Genomic DNA, 16736 nt, shown 5'->3' with positions numbered 1-16736 from the left:
AAAATAATATGTCAGACTATGTATATGTAACAGCACTATTTTTATTCCCTTTTCCATTCTTTGCATCACTTTAACGTACAGGCGGGAAGAAAGAAAATTTCAGTCTTCGACTAGATGTCTTTATAAATAATTAATATACATTACCAGCATTGCTGCATTAATATTTCTGTGACAATCGTGGATCCCCACATTCTTTAACAATGCTATTCTGGTCTGAGGTATCCTAACCATCCCCAAGCACAATGTACTACTGAGGACTAACAGAAACCTCAAGCATAGAGAGGCAGAATAAATTAAACACACAGATGGAAGCTCTGACGCGACTGGTTTCGTTGTTCTGCCCCATCGGCAAAACGGAACAAAATGAACCAAGACAAATTTATATCATACCGGACCACTGTGTGAACTGGACATTCAATTCCGGAAGGGCCCAGGGGTCAATTACTGCAACTGAAACCTTTTCCTGCAAAGACAAGAATGGGGGCAAATACTCGTAATACTTAAAACTAGCATATCGATCAGAGATTTCGAAGCGTCTCAAGTCACGCTTAAAATCAATTATTACCACGTGCATTATTGCCAAGTGAACGTGTGACTCGAGATGAGAAAGAGAATTAAGTAAAATTAGGTGTTTGGTGCTTTGATCAGAACACATTTTCACTTTTCCATGGCTGGATCAAGGAATATGTTTTTTATGGTGAGAGGGAGTTAAGGATATGGGTACGGGCTCTGTGGGATGGGAGCACTGGCCACTGGTTTAGGCTCAGGGAACGAAGCTTCGGGAGGCTTGAGCATTTAAATTCTTACTTATCATACCTTTAACCTTCTAATTGTATATCTAGGAAACGTTCCCATTATTCCCCGCATATTATTAATGATCTGGAGAGTTTACATCTGCTCACCCGATCTCCTCCCACAGTTCAGACGCTGCTTTTTTATTGTACAGGTATGCTAAGGTTCTTTTTATGAAGAAAAGAAAATGGTTTTAGAATTCACCCGAAATAAAGTCCCAAGTACACCTGATTCTTAGAAAGCTATAGCCCCTGTCACAGCAACCAAATCATACGCTGACCCACTACTCGCTTCCGTAAATAATATATTCCTTTCTAACGCGAAATAGACTGACAAATACCGTATGAATAAATGATCAAATTAAAGAAATACTAACATTGTTTAAAACCAATCAGTTGTATTATGAGAAAAGGAATCGAGCAGAAATGGTATATGTCGCGATATACAATCTTTACATTGTGTCGTTCATTTTCCATGACCCAATCGATGCAAAATAATATATAATTTATACCTTATATCTTACAATGCAAATCCCTGTAGCCTTTCGTATGATATTGTTTACTTACGTCACTCGAGTCAGATTTTCCATCACCAGTTTCGAAAGTTTTGTTCTTGATTTCATGCTCCTGAAAAATAATTTTGAAAAATGACTTATTGTTAGAAAAATCAAACCAAATATATAAAAAGAACAAACATAAATAAATAAATAAATAAATAAATAAATAAACGGGAACACAAAGTTAAATGTGAATATGGATGCTTTCTAGAGCGATTCGTTGCGGGGGCGATGGCGAATCATTCTGAAAAATTGAGTAAAATGTTTCTTGCAGGTGAAAGTGCATGCGTGATAGTAACATGTGCGCTTCACTAAATAGTTTTGACTATATTACATTACAATAAGGGTTTTAAAGTTAAATTATCCCATAGTGCGAGGGAATGAATCAGTTCGAGTTGTTTTTCCTGGTAATAAATGCAGAATAAAGAGAAGTGGCTTGTACTTTATACAGTTGTACCTATACAACATGTGATCAGATAATATTCTTTGCAAATAAATGCTGACTTTGTGAACTGCAAGTCAAGCGTGAATAATTTTAAATTTGCTTCTAAACCGCCAAACGTTTCTGGGAAAATAAGTGTCGTCTATATCTGATGTGCTTTTAAAGTTGTTAATGGAGTTTATTTCACGAGTATCAATAGATAATGTATTGCATTCTCGAATGGCAGTAGGAAGAAACGAGTTGTAATAAAGACTTCTTCTTACATGCACTAACTGAAACGTGTTTACATTGCGTACGTGATATCGAGTAATATCACTAACAGATGGTGGAATCAAAGATGTAAGATAGAGAGGACTTCAAGAATTTCCTATTCTATTTCTTGGTGTAGCGCTTCAATAGATAATAATGTTGTTGCACCAGTCACAATTCTGGCTGCCTCATTTTATATTCTTTGGAGTTCTCCATTTTCGAATAATGTGCATCGTCTCAAAAAACATTACCATATTCCAGGTCGAACAAAAGACGTTAATATAATTTCAAACGATTTCCTGCCAATTTTGGAATTTAATATTTTGCATTATATTGATTATTGACCATGGCTTGTCCATTATATAATCTATTTGCTTGCACCATGAGCAGTTATTTGAGAGAAAAACTCTGATGGTGGATGCAAGAGTTTATTAATTTTCCAAACGATTGTCAGGGATTCAGTTTTAGTGTGTGTGTGTGTGTGTGTGTGTGTGTGTGTGTGTGATTAGGACTTTAAACGTAGCTTTAACAATTTTTCATTCATATCGCTACAATGTCTGCAGTGTGGCAGTTTATAATAATGTTTACCACTGGGGCATCATGCCGCGGACATATAGCATGATGCCCCACCCCGCCACATTATCCTGATACCAGAACGACCAGTCCGAACACTAACCTCTTAATTCTGAGCGCGAAGCGAAGCAGCAGTTAGTACCATTTTTGTGAGTCTTTGGTATGACTCGGCCGGGGTTTGAACCCACGACCTGCCGCTTCCAAGGCGTATGCTCTAATCACTAGGCCACCGGTTCAGTTTTAGAATGGTTGAAAGGTTTTCTTCCAATTCAGAGTTAAAGGTTATGAACCGTTAGCACGGGATTATCGACGATTAGAAAGAAACTCTTATCATCTGCAAATGAATGTATATTGGAGTGTACAGCATATGCAGTATCATTTATTTATATCAGGAAAGGTAATGGAACTAAATCGGATCATTAGGGCACAATAATTCAGTACACATCCACCCTTAACACGCGCCGGGAAGTATCACTCGTTGTTTTCTGCTTTTCAGATGGAGAACTCTTTCATAAAGCTTCCTTTTATGTTATTAGCTTTCAATATGTAAACGGGTAATTTATGCCACACTCAGTCGAAAGCTTTACTTGTGTCGCAAAATACAACTCTAAGTTCCTTACCACGATCTATTTCTTTGTAGACCGTATTACAGAAATATGCTAATTGATTAACTGTAGAAACATCCCCAATGAAACCAGATTGAAAAGGTGTAAGAATGTTACTTTCAGGAAGTAATTCAATATGTGTTTTAAAACCTATCTTTCGAAAACTTCGCCAAAATTACTAAGAAGCGGTATTGGTCTTTAATTAGATACAATGGAAGGGTCGCCCTTCTTTAACATTGGACAAACGTCTGCTTCATTCCAAATGTTTGGAACAGTTGATTCTCTAAGAGACTGGTCAAAACGGGACCAGAAGCCTTTTCGTGGGAAAGGTTTTCGAGAATATCTTGCACTTCATCAGGAGTTAGTTCTATAGAATCTAAGTTTCTATCCATATGTAAAGGTATGTCAAGAACATATCATTTGTTTCATCAATTACAGTTTGCTAGATATAAATAAAATTGTTAAATAATTCAGCTTTGTCCACTTAATCGGTAATTATCGCACCGTTACGTTAAAGGTATCGAATCGAATGTGTACTGTGAGGGTTGTGGAATGAAAGTGACCACACTGACCACCAGCCACCAGGTGATGCAGTGCTTGATTTCAGCTTTTGTGCGAATATGTCAATATTTAGCTTATTGGCTTTTCAAATCATACACTTGTTTTGTTCCGCAGGGAACGAAATTTAGTTCAGTACGCTGATAGGATGGATCGCGATTTCTCGATAGGTTCTCTTTTGATTGACGTTATGATCCATGGCTTGACTTTGTTATTTCTGTCACGATTACATCGGTCAGATAACAGGATGATTTAATCATTGATATTCTTTTGTATTGTTGTCGATATTGTCAATATTGTTATATTTCATGCATATCTTGTCGGTAGTGGATGCTTTATGTCTCAAGAGATTACAGTCGCCTCGGCAGTATCCATATAAATCTTGGAAACGAGTCAAGGTTCTTAGGCTTTCTATAGTTAAATATCCATTAAAGGTGTTGATGATATATAATATCTTGATGTAAGAAAGAATCTCCAGAACAACTGAAAATAAACCTTATTCATTATAAATAACAGATTTATCAAGGTTGAAGAGATTTCAGGGAAAAGAGTGGACTGATTAATGCATTGGTGAAGTGAAAACTCATCACACCGTGGTTGCATTTCTGGATCGGAGAGTGGATTTAGCATCTTGACGTTAAAGTCGACTGCTTCAATTATATCGCTAATCCTCGTATCAACAGCACGGTGAAAGGAGGCTTCTGTCATCGAAGTAAATTGTTTGTTTGCACCTGGTGTCTATAGAATAAGCCTACCAGATATGGTATCTGTCTTAGTGAAAGTTCAGTCCATAAATGTTACGATTCTATGTATAAAACAATGCAACGTAAAGAATGCAAAACCAGCAAGTTTAGCAAAATTCAATAAATAATTTATTTCCCTTGAATACAAAGTGAAAATTTAAACGCCACTTTCAGTATTGAAAATTTCGCTCGCATCGTTGATCTTTTTGATCTTCAATGATGATTTGACATACATGGGTAAGTCCGTGCGGAACAGCATCAATAGATGATTCAACGTTAGTCCACATACTGTACCAAGAACAGATGCAGGGAATAAAGTGAAGTGAATCGAAACGGATTGAGGTTTTTTTACCAATTCTAGCACGCGTTACAAAATTCAGTCACTGTGTGGAGTCTGTCTTCCAATCCAAAAATAGCTACCTTTGACGTCCCATTCTGTATATAGGTACGCTAGAGTCTGTGCGCAGTGAAGCAATGCGACAGAGTTTTCAAACATAACGGAAAATAAGAAGATTGGGGGTGCACCGGCCGTGGAGACGAGAAGCGATGTCATAGAAGCGACTACCAAGGTAAACACAGTTCTACTTCCAAAAGAGACCGATTTTAATTGGGATTTAGTGGATATTCTCTCTTCTTCTCAATAATTTGTACCGGTACTAGTTCCTTAGCGACCTATTCCTTCCTTACCACATGTCGAGGATTTTAAAGAGAGACAGAAGAAGAATTCGAGAAATGTTTACAGCAGCAGAAAGAAGCAGAACAAACTTTTCTACTTCAAAACAACAGCGAGAAGAAGAAGAGGCAAGAAGAAGGAAACGACAGCAAGAAGAAGCATCACAGAAGAAACAAGGTCTAGGAGAGAAGGAGGACAGTGAAAGACAACCGTGACGGTACTATTAGATATTTTGGCAGAGTTGAGGAGTCTGAAACAAATGTATCAGACTTCATTAATACTGCAAAAAAGAGAAAAAGACCATCCAGAGCAAAACAGCCCAACCCTGTTACTACGCCTGAGACACCCACCCAAGTGATTTATACCAAATCATCGACAGGAACAAGTCCAGAAATAGGCCTTGGCCGTGGCAAAGGCTTAAGGCAGATAAAGCTGATTACGTCCCGTTCCTGAGTCTGTTTGTTTTTTATAAACAAAATAAAACAGCCAACGGTCCTTTTCAGGGTCAATCACCTCTCTCGAAAAGAGATAGCATTCATTTTGCCAAAATCAATTAAAACTCAAAATCCCCTTCTTGCCCATGATGTACGTGTGTGAGTGCGTGGGTGTAAGTCCATATTCTAAGAATTCAAAACCAAGAGACACTAACGTTCTCTGTCTGGTCTATTCTTGCACAAATTTTACAATCCAATTAACGTCACACTACTTAACAATGCTTATTCTTTGTCTTTTGTTCAATTTCTTTATTTGAATTTCTTCACTTTCACAGGTTTTTCCTCCTCTCCTTCTTCACTGTCGTCTCGTCTTCTTTTCTTCTCTTTTTTCTCTTTCTGTACGTGTCAACATACTTCCTTTTGGGACGGTACTGCTTCTTCCCCCTATTTTCTTCTTGCTGTTGTTGATTTGTAAGGCTTTCTGAAGACCAAGGTCCTTTCTCTTGACAATGATAAGAGGACTCTTGACTTTTGTCTCTTTTGACACTTATCATGCTTTTGACGGTCTGAACACTCCGTAGCCCAATGCCATTTCATCTTACAGATATAGCAAATATATTGAATTTTATCTCGAAAGGAGTGGTATTAGTCCGTCGGCTTCTCTGAAGGAACCTTTTGTATGATACCTCGCACACCTTTGATCAGACGTTCGATATATGTGGGTTCCATTGTTCTAGTCGGTTTGAGATTGAATTGAATACTAGGAGGAAAGACACTGATCCTTTATATAGGGAAGACATTAATTTGACATGGATACAGAAGACCGTGGCGCTAAAAATGAAATCATTTGACTTTTGCAGTCAAGATGAAAAGATCGCATTATTTCGTGGATAAAGGGAGAAGAATGTAAGAGGCAGAAACGTGATTTATCGCCTTGCACAGTAGCTGCAGTGTTGGCTCAAATTCATGCCAGTGAATTTGAAGATGACATGAGTGTGCCAGAACCTAGACCCAGAGAATCTACACCCAACCTAAGTTCTCCAATAAATCCTCAAACGTACTACCACATTCGAGAGACGGAAAAGCGTTCCTCTAGAAAATTTAGAATTATGGCTTACGGTGAAGTTTAAAATTTCAAGTCCGATGAGAAAGCAGAGGAATTCATGACCAAGATGTGGGATTCTTTGTTAACCACACTGAAAAAACAATGTGAAGCCAAAGAAGATGATCGCTTGAGACTTTCCATTCATCGCGACAGTTTGAAGTCTCCTTTTGGATCGACTTTAGCAGCCCGACAGAACTGACGCGTTCCAAAGTCCTCGACAAGATTCAACACGTACAACAATTCAACGACAAGCTTCACATCATCGATGGAAAAGCGACACTGTTAAAGACCCACGTTTCTCTTCGCCAAGAGACAGGACGCAAAAAGGTGTTTTTGCTTGACGACCTTCTCAGCACCAAAAAGAGCCTCGTCCAAATTAACAACCCTCAGAACAAGATGTGTTTAGCCCGTGCCATCGTCGTAGGACGAACGTATGACGACAAGAACGACACGGTGTAATGGAAAAGAGACTGGAAATCTCTTCAACGATCGGACCATGCCAAACAACAAGGAGAAGCAGAACTCCTGTTACAGCAAGCGGGTCTATCCAAAGACACACTGTGGCATTCCTGAAATGCAAAAATTTCAAGACGATTTGGCTCCACGCTACACCTTAAAAGTACACCCTCAGGAAGCGCGCAGACCTCTGCTGGTTCGAGGAACAGATTTCAAAGACGGAAATTACATTCACGTCTATAATCACGATGAACATTTCGATGCCATTACTAGTATCGACACATTCCTGGCATACGGTTATTACTGTGAGAAATTTGACTATGGCCATAACAGTCGAGAGCAACACAAGCATTGCGGATGGTAATGTTAGGTATGTTTGGCCTATAAACCGTATCTGGACAAAGGAAACAACAGCAGCATTGCCCGGCTTGTCAGCGCACTTTTGTCACCCTTACCTGTTACCAACAACATCTTAAGACACAAGGTTCACAGAAGAAAAATGTTGGTCGACTGCTGAGAGTGTGCCCTAATTGTAGACAAGGCATATATACAAACACTGCCAAGGCGCACGTATGTCCATGAAATAAACGATGCCGCATTTGTCGCGAAATCGTGGACATGAAACACGAACCTTTAATTCAAAAATACCAACCCAAACAGGTGGAGGATGAAGATGACCAGAAGAAAATGAATTTCATCTTTTTCGATTTCGAATGCATGTAGGACACTGGTATTTACATTAATAATTTCTGCGTGGCTCACCGATCGTGCGAGAAGTGATCCAAGAACCTATCTTTAGTATTGCTCAAACTGTAGCAAGATTACTGGAGGACGTGAAAAAAATCTTTCAGGAACCAAACACGCTAGCTGATATCGCCCAATGGCTCTTGGACCCCATCGACGAGACATGGAGCCAGGAGGACATCAAACGTTACGGAGATTTTCATCCCTATGCCACGGTGATGGCTCGCACTTTATCTGAATACTATGGACAGTTTCTTTTGAGATACTATACGGAACAAAGTACCGAACGTTAAAGTGACTTTCAACGGAGCAAAAATCATTTCCGTGCAAGTGGGGCAAGTACCTACAATCGTGGCGACAAATATTTGTTATGAGCCATCGACGTCTTTTCCAACTTTGCCTGGGTCATGCCATTGACTTCCAAATCGAGCGGTGAGTTAGTGCGAGCCTTAAATCTGGTGTTAAAACAAAATGATTTTCACCTTCTTTGATGGCAAACCGACAAAGGTACCGTATTTCTTAACCAAGCTTTCCAAAAGGAATTAAAGAAACGTGACATTCTTTTTTACCACCGAGAATCACAAAACCAAAGCTAGCATCGTGCAACGTTTTCAACGCCTCTTAAAAGAACGCATGTGAAAATATTTTACGCATCAACACACTCTCAAGTATATTGACGTCTTGACATACTTGGTCCGAGCGTACAACCAATCTTACCATCGAAGCATCGGATGTGCCCCCCAAGAAATGACTCCCGACAACGAAGTGACTGTTTCTAAGCGCCTGTTTGGTTTGTCCCCGACGGTGAATATCCCCAAGAAACGTGGAGAGTTAGCAGCAGGAGATTGGGTGCGCATTGGCAAAACCAAACGCACTTTCGACAAAGGTTACTCACCCAACTGGACCAAGGAATTGTTTCCTGTCACTGAACGAGTGCGTGACCGTCATCCTGTCGTCTATAAATTGGTAGACATGAGCGGGGAAGTGTTAAAATGAACGTTTTACTTGCCCGAGTTTTAAGGTGTGACAAAAACAAGAAGACGAAGTGTACGTCATCGAAAGCGTTCTCAACGAAGAACCCGAAATGTGGGAAAATGAAGTGTCAAAAAGGTCAAACTACTTTGACAAGGATATCCACCTAGTTTTGATTCTTGAATCGAAGATTCGCAAATCATCGACTATAAAGAGAAGCGACTATCATGCCGTTCAACATAGCCTCCGCTGCCACTACAACCGTGACCACTCCTTGACCCAGTTCTTCTCTGCAAGATCTACAAAACCAACCCTTGTGAGTGGGATGTAACGAACGTGTGCCTAAAACGTAAATAGTCTTTTTCTGCCAAATATTTGTGGTGTATTGTGTCATCGGTGCTGCCATTGCCAATCTGAGTTTGCAACAAGGAGTCAAACAATTTTGGACCATTTTACTGAGCAGTTGCGTCTGTTACCTTCTTACCAATCCGTCCTTGAAATACTCCTCAAACGGAAACAACGAGAGACTTGTGTTCAACGTCAGTCACCACCCCAACAATAGCCACCCCAACAACAATCCTCTTTTAGTAACTCCCTTTTAACTATTCTGCATTGAAGCACAGCAAAGAAGTTCTCCAAAATGTCATCATCGAAAAACAAAGCCATAAAGAAACTTTCTTGAGAGCAGGCACAATGTCTTGCTTCAAACGGGTAATTTTGGGTCGGCGAGAAACTCCTATAAATGCCCTGGACGATACCGAGTCAGGTATTCTTTCTTCCCTGACGCCACATCACATGTTTTCCTTCACGTCCATGATTCACACGTATAATGGGAAGCGTTCGTCATTCTGGCTACCCTACGTTGACGTGTCAACTTCAAAAAACTAAGTAGCAGAATAGCGAATTGTTGGAGCTTCAGATGCATCAGGAGTATTCCATGTACATACTAGATGAACGGACCATGGAGGCTATAGCACAAAGTGCTAGGATAGATGAGGAGGAAGAGGAGAACAATAAAGAAGAGGAGAAGGAAAAAAGAGAATGATACTGCCTCAGCTCATGCTGAGACCAAGCCTGAGGTGAGGAAGCCTCTATCACTATAACCAGCACGACAATTAGCACCACAACCACAACAACGTCAGCTACAGCAACTAGTGTCAGTGCCAGAGATAAAGAACCTCATCATCCACGACTGCAAAGTAGAAAGCAGAGGGAAATCTTCGCTATTCCACAAAGTGAAGACTGGCATGAGGAGGCCACTCAAACTGCCTTTGCACACCCAAGAGCAAATGCCAATAGTTAGCAGGACTGGAGTAGACATTGCGTGTGTGTGGACAGGTCTGGGAGATGTCAGCATTAAGCAGGTGTATCTGAAACAATAAGATACAGCCCTCCTGAGGGCTAACCAAGTCTCTAGAAAAGATACTATTCAAGTTACCGATTTGTGTTAATGTGGAGTAGTGTGTCTATACATATTCATTTGCTTATGTGATTGTGTGTATGTGTGTGTGTGTGTGTGTGTGTGTGTGTGTGTGTGTGTGTTTTGGTATGCCTGTGCATTTAGAGTGTGTTTTTATGCGTTCGCGTACGTTTGTGTGGATAGTACATATTGTGTTTGTATGCGTTCGCGTACGTTTGTGGAGATAATAGATGTTGTGGTTTGCTTTTTTCCCTTCCCGTGTGTGGATAGTATATTTGGGGTTTGTATGCGTTCGGGTACGTTTGTGTCGATAGTAAACATTATGATTGTATACGTTCGCGTACGTTTGTATGGATAGTAGAGTGTTTGCTTGTATGCGTTCGCGTACGTTTGTGTGGATAGCACATACTATGTGAAATTAGTGAAAAGAATGTGTTCCTGCACGTCCGTGTTTGACAAATGTGAAGTCAAGCGTTTGTCATTCGCACCATTCAACATTGAATAAGCTAAGATGACTAGTAACCACCTTGATAAAATGAAGAAGATGCAAGACGTTCTGGACAATTTGGGAATGATAGAAAAAAATGTTAGCCAAACTGGATGAAGATTTGTATTATATAGTCCCCATTGAGTCAAGATGGAAATCAATAATCTAAGAAAATCAAATGACATTTTAAAGGAAATGATTAAAGAAGTAAAGGAGGAGAAGGAGGTTGAAGAGAATATAATAAGAATGAGGGAATGGAAGAAAATATAGAAAAGGAAGAGACGAATGTGAAGTGGAAGAACACGGCAGAGGAGAAGGAAAAATAAAAAAAGAAGACAACAGCAATAACAAAACTAAGAAGATGGTGAAGGAAAAGAAGAAACTAGAAGAAGACAACAAAAGCCATTTTCAAGACCACTCCACTCTCTCGAAAAGGCATTTATTATCTTGCCTTTCAAAAAAATAGTCGATTTTATAGTTTAGGTTTGATAGCTTGATATTTGTCAATCTATGTATGTATGTTGTATGTGTAATATATGTCTACGTCCCGACAGTCCCTTCCCCCCCCCCCCCCAGGATTCTAGTTTTTTTCTTTCTTTTTCTCGCTGTTTGGTCCGATTGAGGTCAGCCGCTTGCAACATTATTACCAATGTACAGTACTGTGAGGTCACCTCACCTGTTCCATTCCTATTATCCCTAAACAATAACCCAACTTTCCCTTGTCGCTATACAGTATCAGTCTTCCCCATGTTAAATTCCTCTTGTCGCTAAACGTTCCCAGAGTGATCTGAAAGGTCTTGTCGTAAGGGGGGGTTGTAATTTATTTTCCCATTTTCGCTATCCTGACATACATACATACATACATACATGCACTTTTTAAGAGGCTATTTAAATAGGTTGCTTAAATGTTTATGATTTTCTAGTAACTTAGCATCATTTCACGACTTATAAAAGCCTTGATGTAAGGAACGTGTCTTCGATATGGTCGTCAACGTTATGGTAACGTTTTGTAGGCCCCGTCAGCAGTTATTTCTATAGTTACTAACAATTAGGCATAATGGATAACACATTGGCATTATCTGTACAAGCATGAGAAGTCTTTACCTTAGGATGCTTTTAACAAATGTGTTACAAACTTTACAAATCGTTGATGATTAAGTCATTCCAGACTTTCACACTTTTGGTAAACTTTTTTGCATATTTTTAAGACGGAACAGCTTTTTGTGTACTAAAATTCATGGCCTTAATGTTAGGATATTAGCTGTTAAAATTAGTCACCATTAATCGAAAACTACGAGGATTTTTCTATGTTAGTAATGATTCCCCCTTTTCATGATCGGTAGGCATTTTTGTAATACTTTAAAAGATTTCGATTCGAAGATGGTATTAGTCATATATGTCAAAATTGAAATTATATACGATGCATTTTAAATGGTATTTTTTTTTAGCAAAAGCGGCAAACTTGAATAGTGAATCAGTATATTTTCGACGGTATTTAAGCCACAGTATTACATTTTATCCGTTTTAGGACTAAGCAATCATAAGATGGTTATTACGCTTTTACATACCTTTTCATAACCTGGCAGCGAATCGGCAATACATATTGATTTCATATCCATTACTTCTTTCCCCTTTCGCTGTCTCCTTTCTAACAGTTAGTAAAAACTTATTTCTTCACTCCGCCTCTAATCCTTTTTCGAAATTCACGTTACGCCTCTGCCGTATAACTCTAGTTTTCCAACGCTTTCAACACAGCGTTTATGTATTCCTTTACATTTTATAAGGACTGATCTATCTCATAAAATAGGGATGTCAAGTTTGCAAATCAAAACACGCTTGCCACTTTAACCTATTGCAGTGGTGCAATCTATCATGCTCTGTCATCAGATGGCGTTTGCGCACATGTCAGTAGCAATCAAGTTTAAACGAACTTGCCATCACTCTTAACTCACAAACTACAACTTCAAGAAACATGCTGTCTTAATAGATGACATGGAGCCCAGTGCTTCAAGTACGTTACGACATGCTGAATATGCTATGTTGTAAAATTTGAATCACAAGGAATTTGTAAAGATTGAAATTTTAATTGACTAACAAGATCTTTCACTTGTTTGAATTACGTTTCGTCTTTGCTTAAAAGAAATCCCAAACTTAGTTATAAGTCATGGTCACAGTTCTTGTGCTTTCTAAATTAAGCTTTGTTTTATCAGTCTTTCAAAACCCTAAAGATAAAGTGATAAAATAGAAATTGTCATCTTGCAATATATTTAGACAATAAAGTATATAGTGACAAGAACTTAAATGATTTGGGATTACACGAAATGGAGGTTGCAAACTGAGCCGTTTATTATATGTTTCAAACAGACTTAAATTAGAACGGACTTTTCTTCAAATTAATCAAAGTGATCGTAGATGTACTCTGAAGTTAGCCACATTTGGCTTTCCAGAAGTAAATATATTCGCTTTTTCTACGTTGCCGCATTGGCACAATACCACACTTACGAATGATAATAAGCCAGATTTTAAAAGCATTGGCCAGACATGGGTAAATTTTATCAAGGGGTTAATTTAACCAGAATTGTTGCCTTTTGTTACATTAAACTATATGCAATGTATAGTTTCTGTTCTCATATAAAATACCTTCATTGTTGATACAAGAGAACAATACTATGTACTTACCAACATGTGAAAAATAATACTTTCCAAATATTGTATCCTTTTCTTTAAAATTTATTGGAAAAACTCGGGATGGATAAGAAATGGTTACGTTGTAGATCTCGGCTTGATTAATCTCATTAGCTGACCCTATTTTCGTCTCGTGGTATCGTACATGTGTAGCCGTGTTTTTATACGTTTAGACTCACTGACTGACAAGCAAGTCATACATTATTTAGCTTAAATAATATGAAATGTAAAAATCTAACATATCAGTGCGGATTTAATACGAACTCAATTTCCAATCACTGGATAATGCTGACATACCAATGACTCGTCTAACTGACCTAATCAGAATACAGTGAAGAACATAGAAAACGTGATGAATGACCAAGTGTGTTATAAGTTTGAAACTGCATTTTTCAGTTTGGTTAAAAAGTAACCTTTGTTTGTCGATTCTAGCATAGCACAGTTGTAAGTTATTTAAAAAGTAAAGTGTTTTATGTTAGGATACTTTGGAGTTTAGTCTTCTTTGGAGCAAAAACAGAAGAAGTAATCCATTATTCGATGTATTTTTTTTCTGCACTGCGCCGCCTATCGTGTACTTATCTTATGTACACTATCTGACATAACTTCTTTGTTCTGCATCACCGGTTGATTTCGGGAAAATGTTGGGATTGCTGACGAGTATACCATTTTAAAAATACGCACATGAATATCACTGTTTCTAAATAATGGCCATACCCCATGCCCATGTTCTCAAATAAAATCTTTATCTTCTTAAATTGATATCACCGCAATAAATGGGTAAACCAGTTTCTCCTCATATAACGGCCAATAATTTTATACAAGTCAGATTAAACGAATACCGTATTTGTTAAGAACCAAGCGATGGTAGCATCTGTGGTAGCAGATAAAAGTCAAAGTGTGATGTATGGACGGTGGTTGTTTTCCGGTGGATTTCGCAATGTACAGGTGTTGACTTTAAAACTTTTTTGTGTGCGATTTATTGCTTTTTATTTTGAACACTGGGAGTTGTTTAAACATTCTCAAGTCAACATGTACTTTTACGCTCATATTGGTGGATAATTCTAAGTTATCCCCCTAGTCACTTGTGGTTACATATGTTTTTCTTTAATTCTCCCTGATAGGTTTCTCTTGGACGGCACAAATGGCAGAATGTGTCACGATAGTAGCATTCATTTTCAACTTGATTTACACATGGTGCATCATGTACATCAAGTGCCCAAAACTGGGACAAGTACTTGCGTACTAATGGGACTGGGGCGGATGGGGCGGTTGCAACGGGTGCCTAAGGTCTTGAGGCGCCAAAACCCCTTGTGCCATCATCGTCATCCCGGGCGCCATTTACCCTTAGTACGCCACTGAGGATAAGTATATGACATCCTAAAATATTTTTTCTATATCTGCTTCACCATCACCATAAACAATTTGTATTTGTACCTACCCGCATATGTATGTTGTTAGAGATGAAAGGTTTTCTGTGGTCTTTGTCATAAGTTTTTATTTCTTTCCCTTACCTGTTTGTCACTTTAGTGAAGCAGGGAATTTGTCTTTCTTTTCTCATTGGCAACTCCCTTTATCATTCTCCATTTGTGATGTAATTGTTCGGCAGTTGTTTTACGTAATGTCCTAACACACCTACCCAAGCTACTTCATGGTTCTCCAACCCACGGCTACCTACAAATCTGCAGTTAAAAACAAAATGTAGTATGTTGAAATATTCAAGTGTGATTTATTCATTTGTGACTAGAATTGAAACCAGCAAGCAGTTTTCAATCTGATACGATATACAATCTCAAATCACAGAAAAACATACTTGTCCCAAAATTAAAATTCTTCAAGGGGTAAAGCAGCAATGTGTTCACTGCATGTAAACAGGTTAATCGAAATACAAATTTTGTGTAGGTAAAACTAGGTTTTATAGCGTGACAGAATTGTTTTCATACTGAACTTGGAGAAACCTTAACATTAGCTATCCATTTTTATTAGATTTCCTATTTGTAATAATGCTATCGATTACAAGGATATAGTATATATAAAGAATAAGTAATTTATTTAAAAATACTTAGATATAAATCTTTGTACATGTATTGTTAAATAAATGTGTTATTCATTAAGCAACAGAATCTTCATAATTATATGTGATCATTATATCCAATGGTACTTTAAATATAAAAAGCTAAGTGAATTGTTTATTAATATAATGTTATTGATTTTTTTAATGATTAAAACCTGACCTTGTTAATCTACTTTCCTAGTGGAGCTTTTTCAGAGCGTTATGATTGTTTTATGGGAAGGTAATGTTTTTTATCCGGTGTGTAATGTTTTTGTATTACATTTTAAATGTTTCCTCAACAATTTTCCTAGGAATTCAAGATAGTTGTCAGTGAAAAATAAGAGCACAATAAATAAATTCAAAAACAAATTGTATAAAAGCTGGAGCCTGAGTTGCTTTAAAACTTGGATATTATTTAAAATATCTGTGTAACAACAGCACATCAAGTGAATTTTAGACCTAGAACGTAACGTTCCAATCTGCAAAGCAGATAATTTCAATATGATTTAAAATAAGAGAATTTAACATATCATGACATTTTCCAGCTTGAAAGATAGTAATCCAACTATTTTCAAACCAGATTGTTCTGTCATGCTGTCTTTGGCTGCAAAATGTTTGTTTCAGTACACTCTATTGTCAAACGCTTCATGGGTTTCTGTAGTGACAGTTTCTTATAATTGCCACCATTCGACAAATTAATGAATGTTCTTATCGATCATACTTGGTGACTTGTTGGTCGATATTGGCGAAGTCAATAAAAACGAACATTAAGAAATCCAACGTCTTGATGCTTAATGTTGATACTCCAGGCTAGATGCTTAATTTAATGTTGATAATCCGGGCTTGAGGCTAAATGTTTATACTCCAGGCTTGAGGCTTAACATTGTTACTCTAGGCTGGAGGTTTAGTGTTCATACTCCAGGCTTAAGGCTTAATGTTGATATTCCAAGCTTGAGGTTTAATGTTGATACTTAAGGCTTGAGGTTTAATGTTGTTACTCCAGGCTTACGGCTTTATATTGATACTCCAGGCTAGAGGTTTAGTGTTCATACTCCAGGCTTAATGCTTTTTATTGATACTCCAGGCTTGAGGTTTAATGTTGATACTCAAGGCTTGAGGCCTAATGTTGATACTTCAAGACTGAGACTCAATGTTGGTACTCAAGGCTTGAGGCTTCATTTTAGTGTTCTAG

The 16736-nt window shown here is 38.1% G+C and overlaps 1 protein-coding gene across 3 annotated transcripts in view; it reads right to left on the bottom strand.

Moving 5' to 3' along the window:
• LOC149804893 (sodium-dependent phosphate transport protein 2B-like) overlaps positions 1-12612 on the bottom strand; it is a 34407-nt gene extending 21795 nt beyond the window's left edge. For all 3 annotated transcript variants that reach the window (XM_089945638.1, XM_089945643.1, XM_089945647.1), the window contains exons 1-3: positions 12378-12612; positions 1359-1418; positions 391-463 (exon numbers count right to left, since the gene is read on the bottom strand). In XM_089945638.1, the coding sequence (XP_089801764.1) occupies positions 391-463; positions 1359-1418; positions 12378-12428 (184 nt within the window). In that variant the 5' untranslated portion in view covers positions 12429-12612. The remainder of the gene's footprint in view (positions 1-390; positions 464-1358; positions 1419-12377) is intronic.
• Between the last annotated feature and the right edge of the window lie 4124 nt (positions 12613-16736).

The sequence above is a fragment of the Sinohyriopsis cumingii genome, chromosome 2 (genome assembly GCF_028554795.1).
Source record: "Sinohyriopsis cumingii isolate HCF-2022 chromosome 2, ASM2855479v2, whole genome shotgun sequence".
Classification (NCBI taxonomy): domain Eukaryota; kingdom Metazoa; phylum Mollusca; class Bivalvia; order Unionida; family Unionidae; genus Sinohyriopsis; species Sinohyriopsis cumingii.
This window is presented reverse-complemented; position numbering and strand designations above follow the sequence as displayed.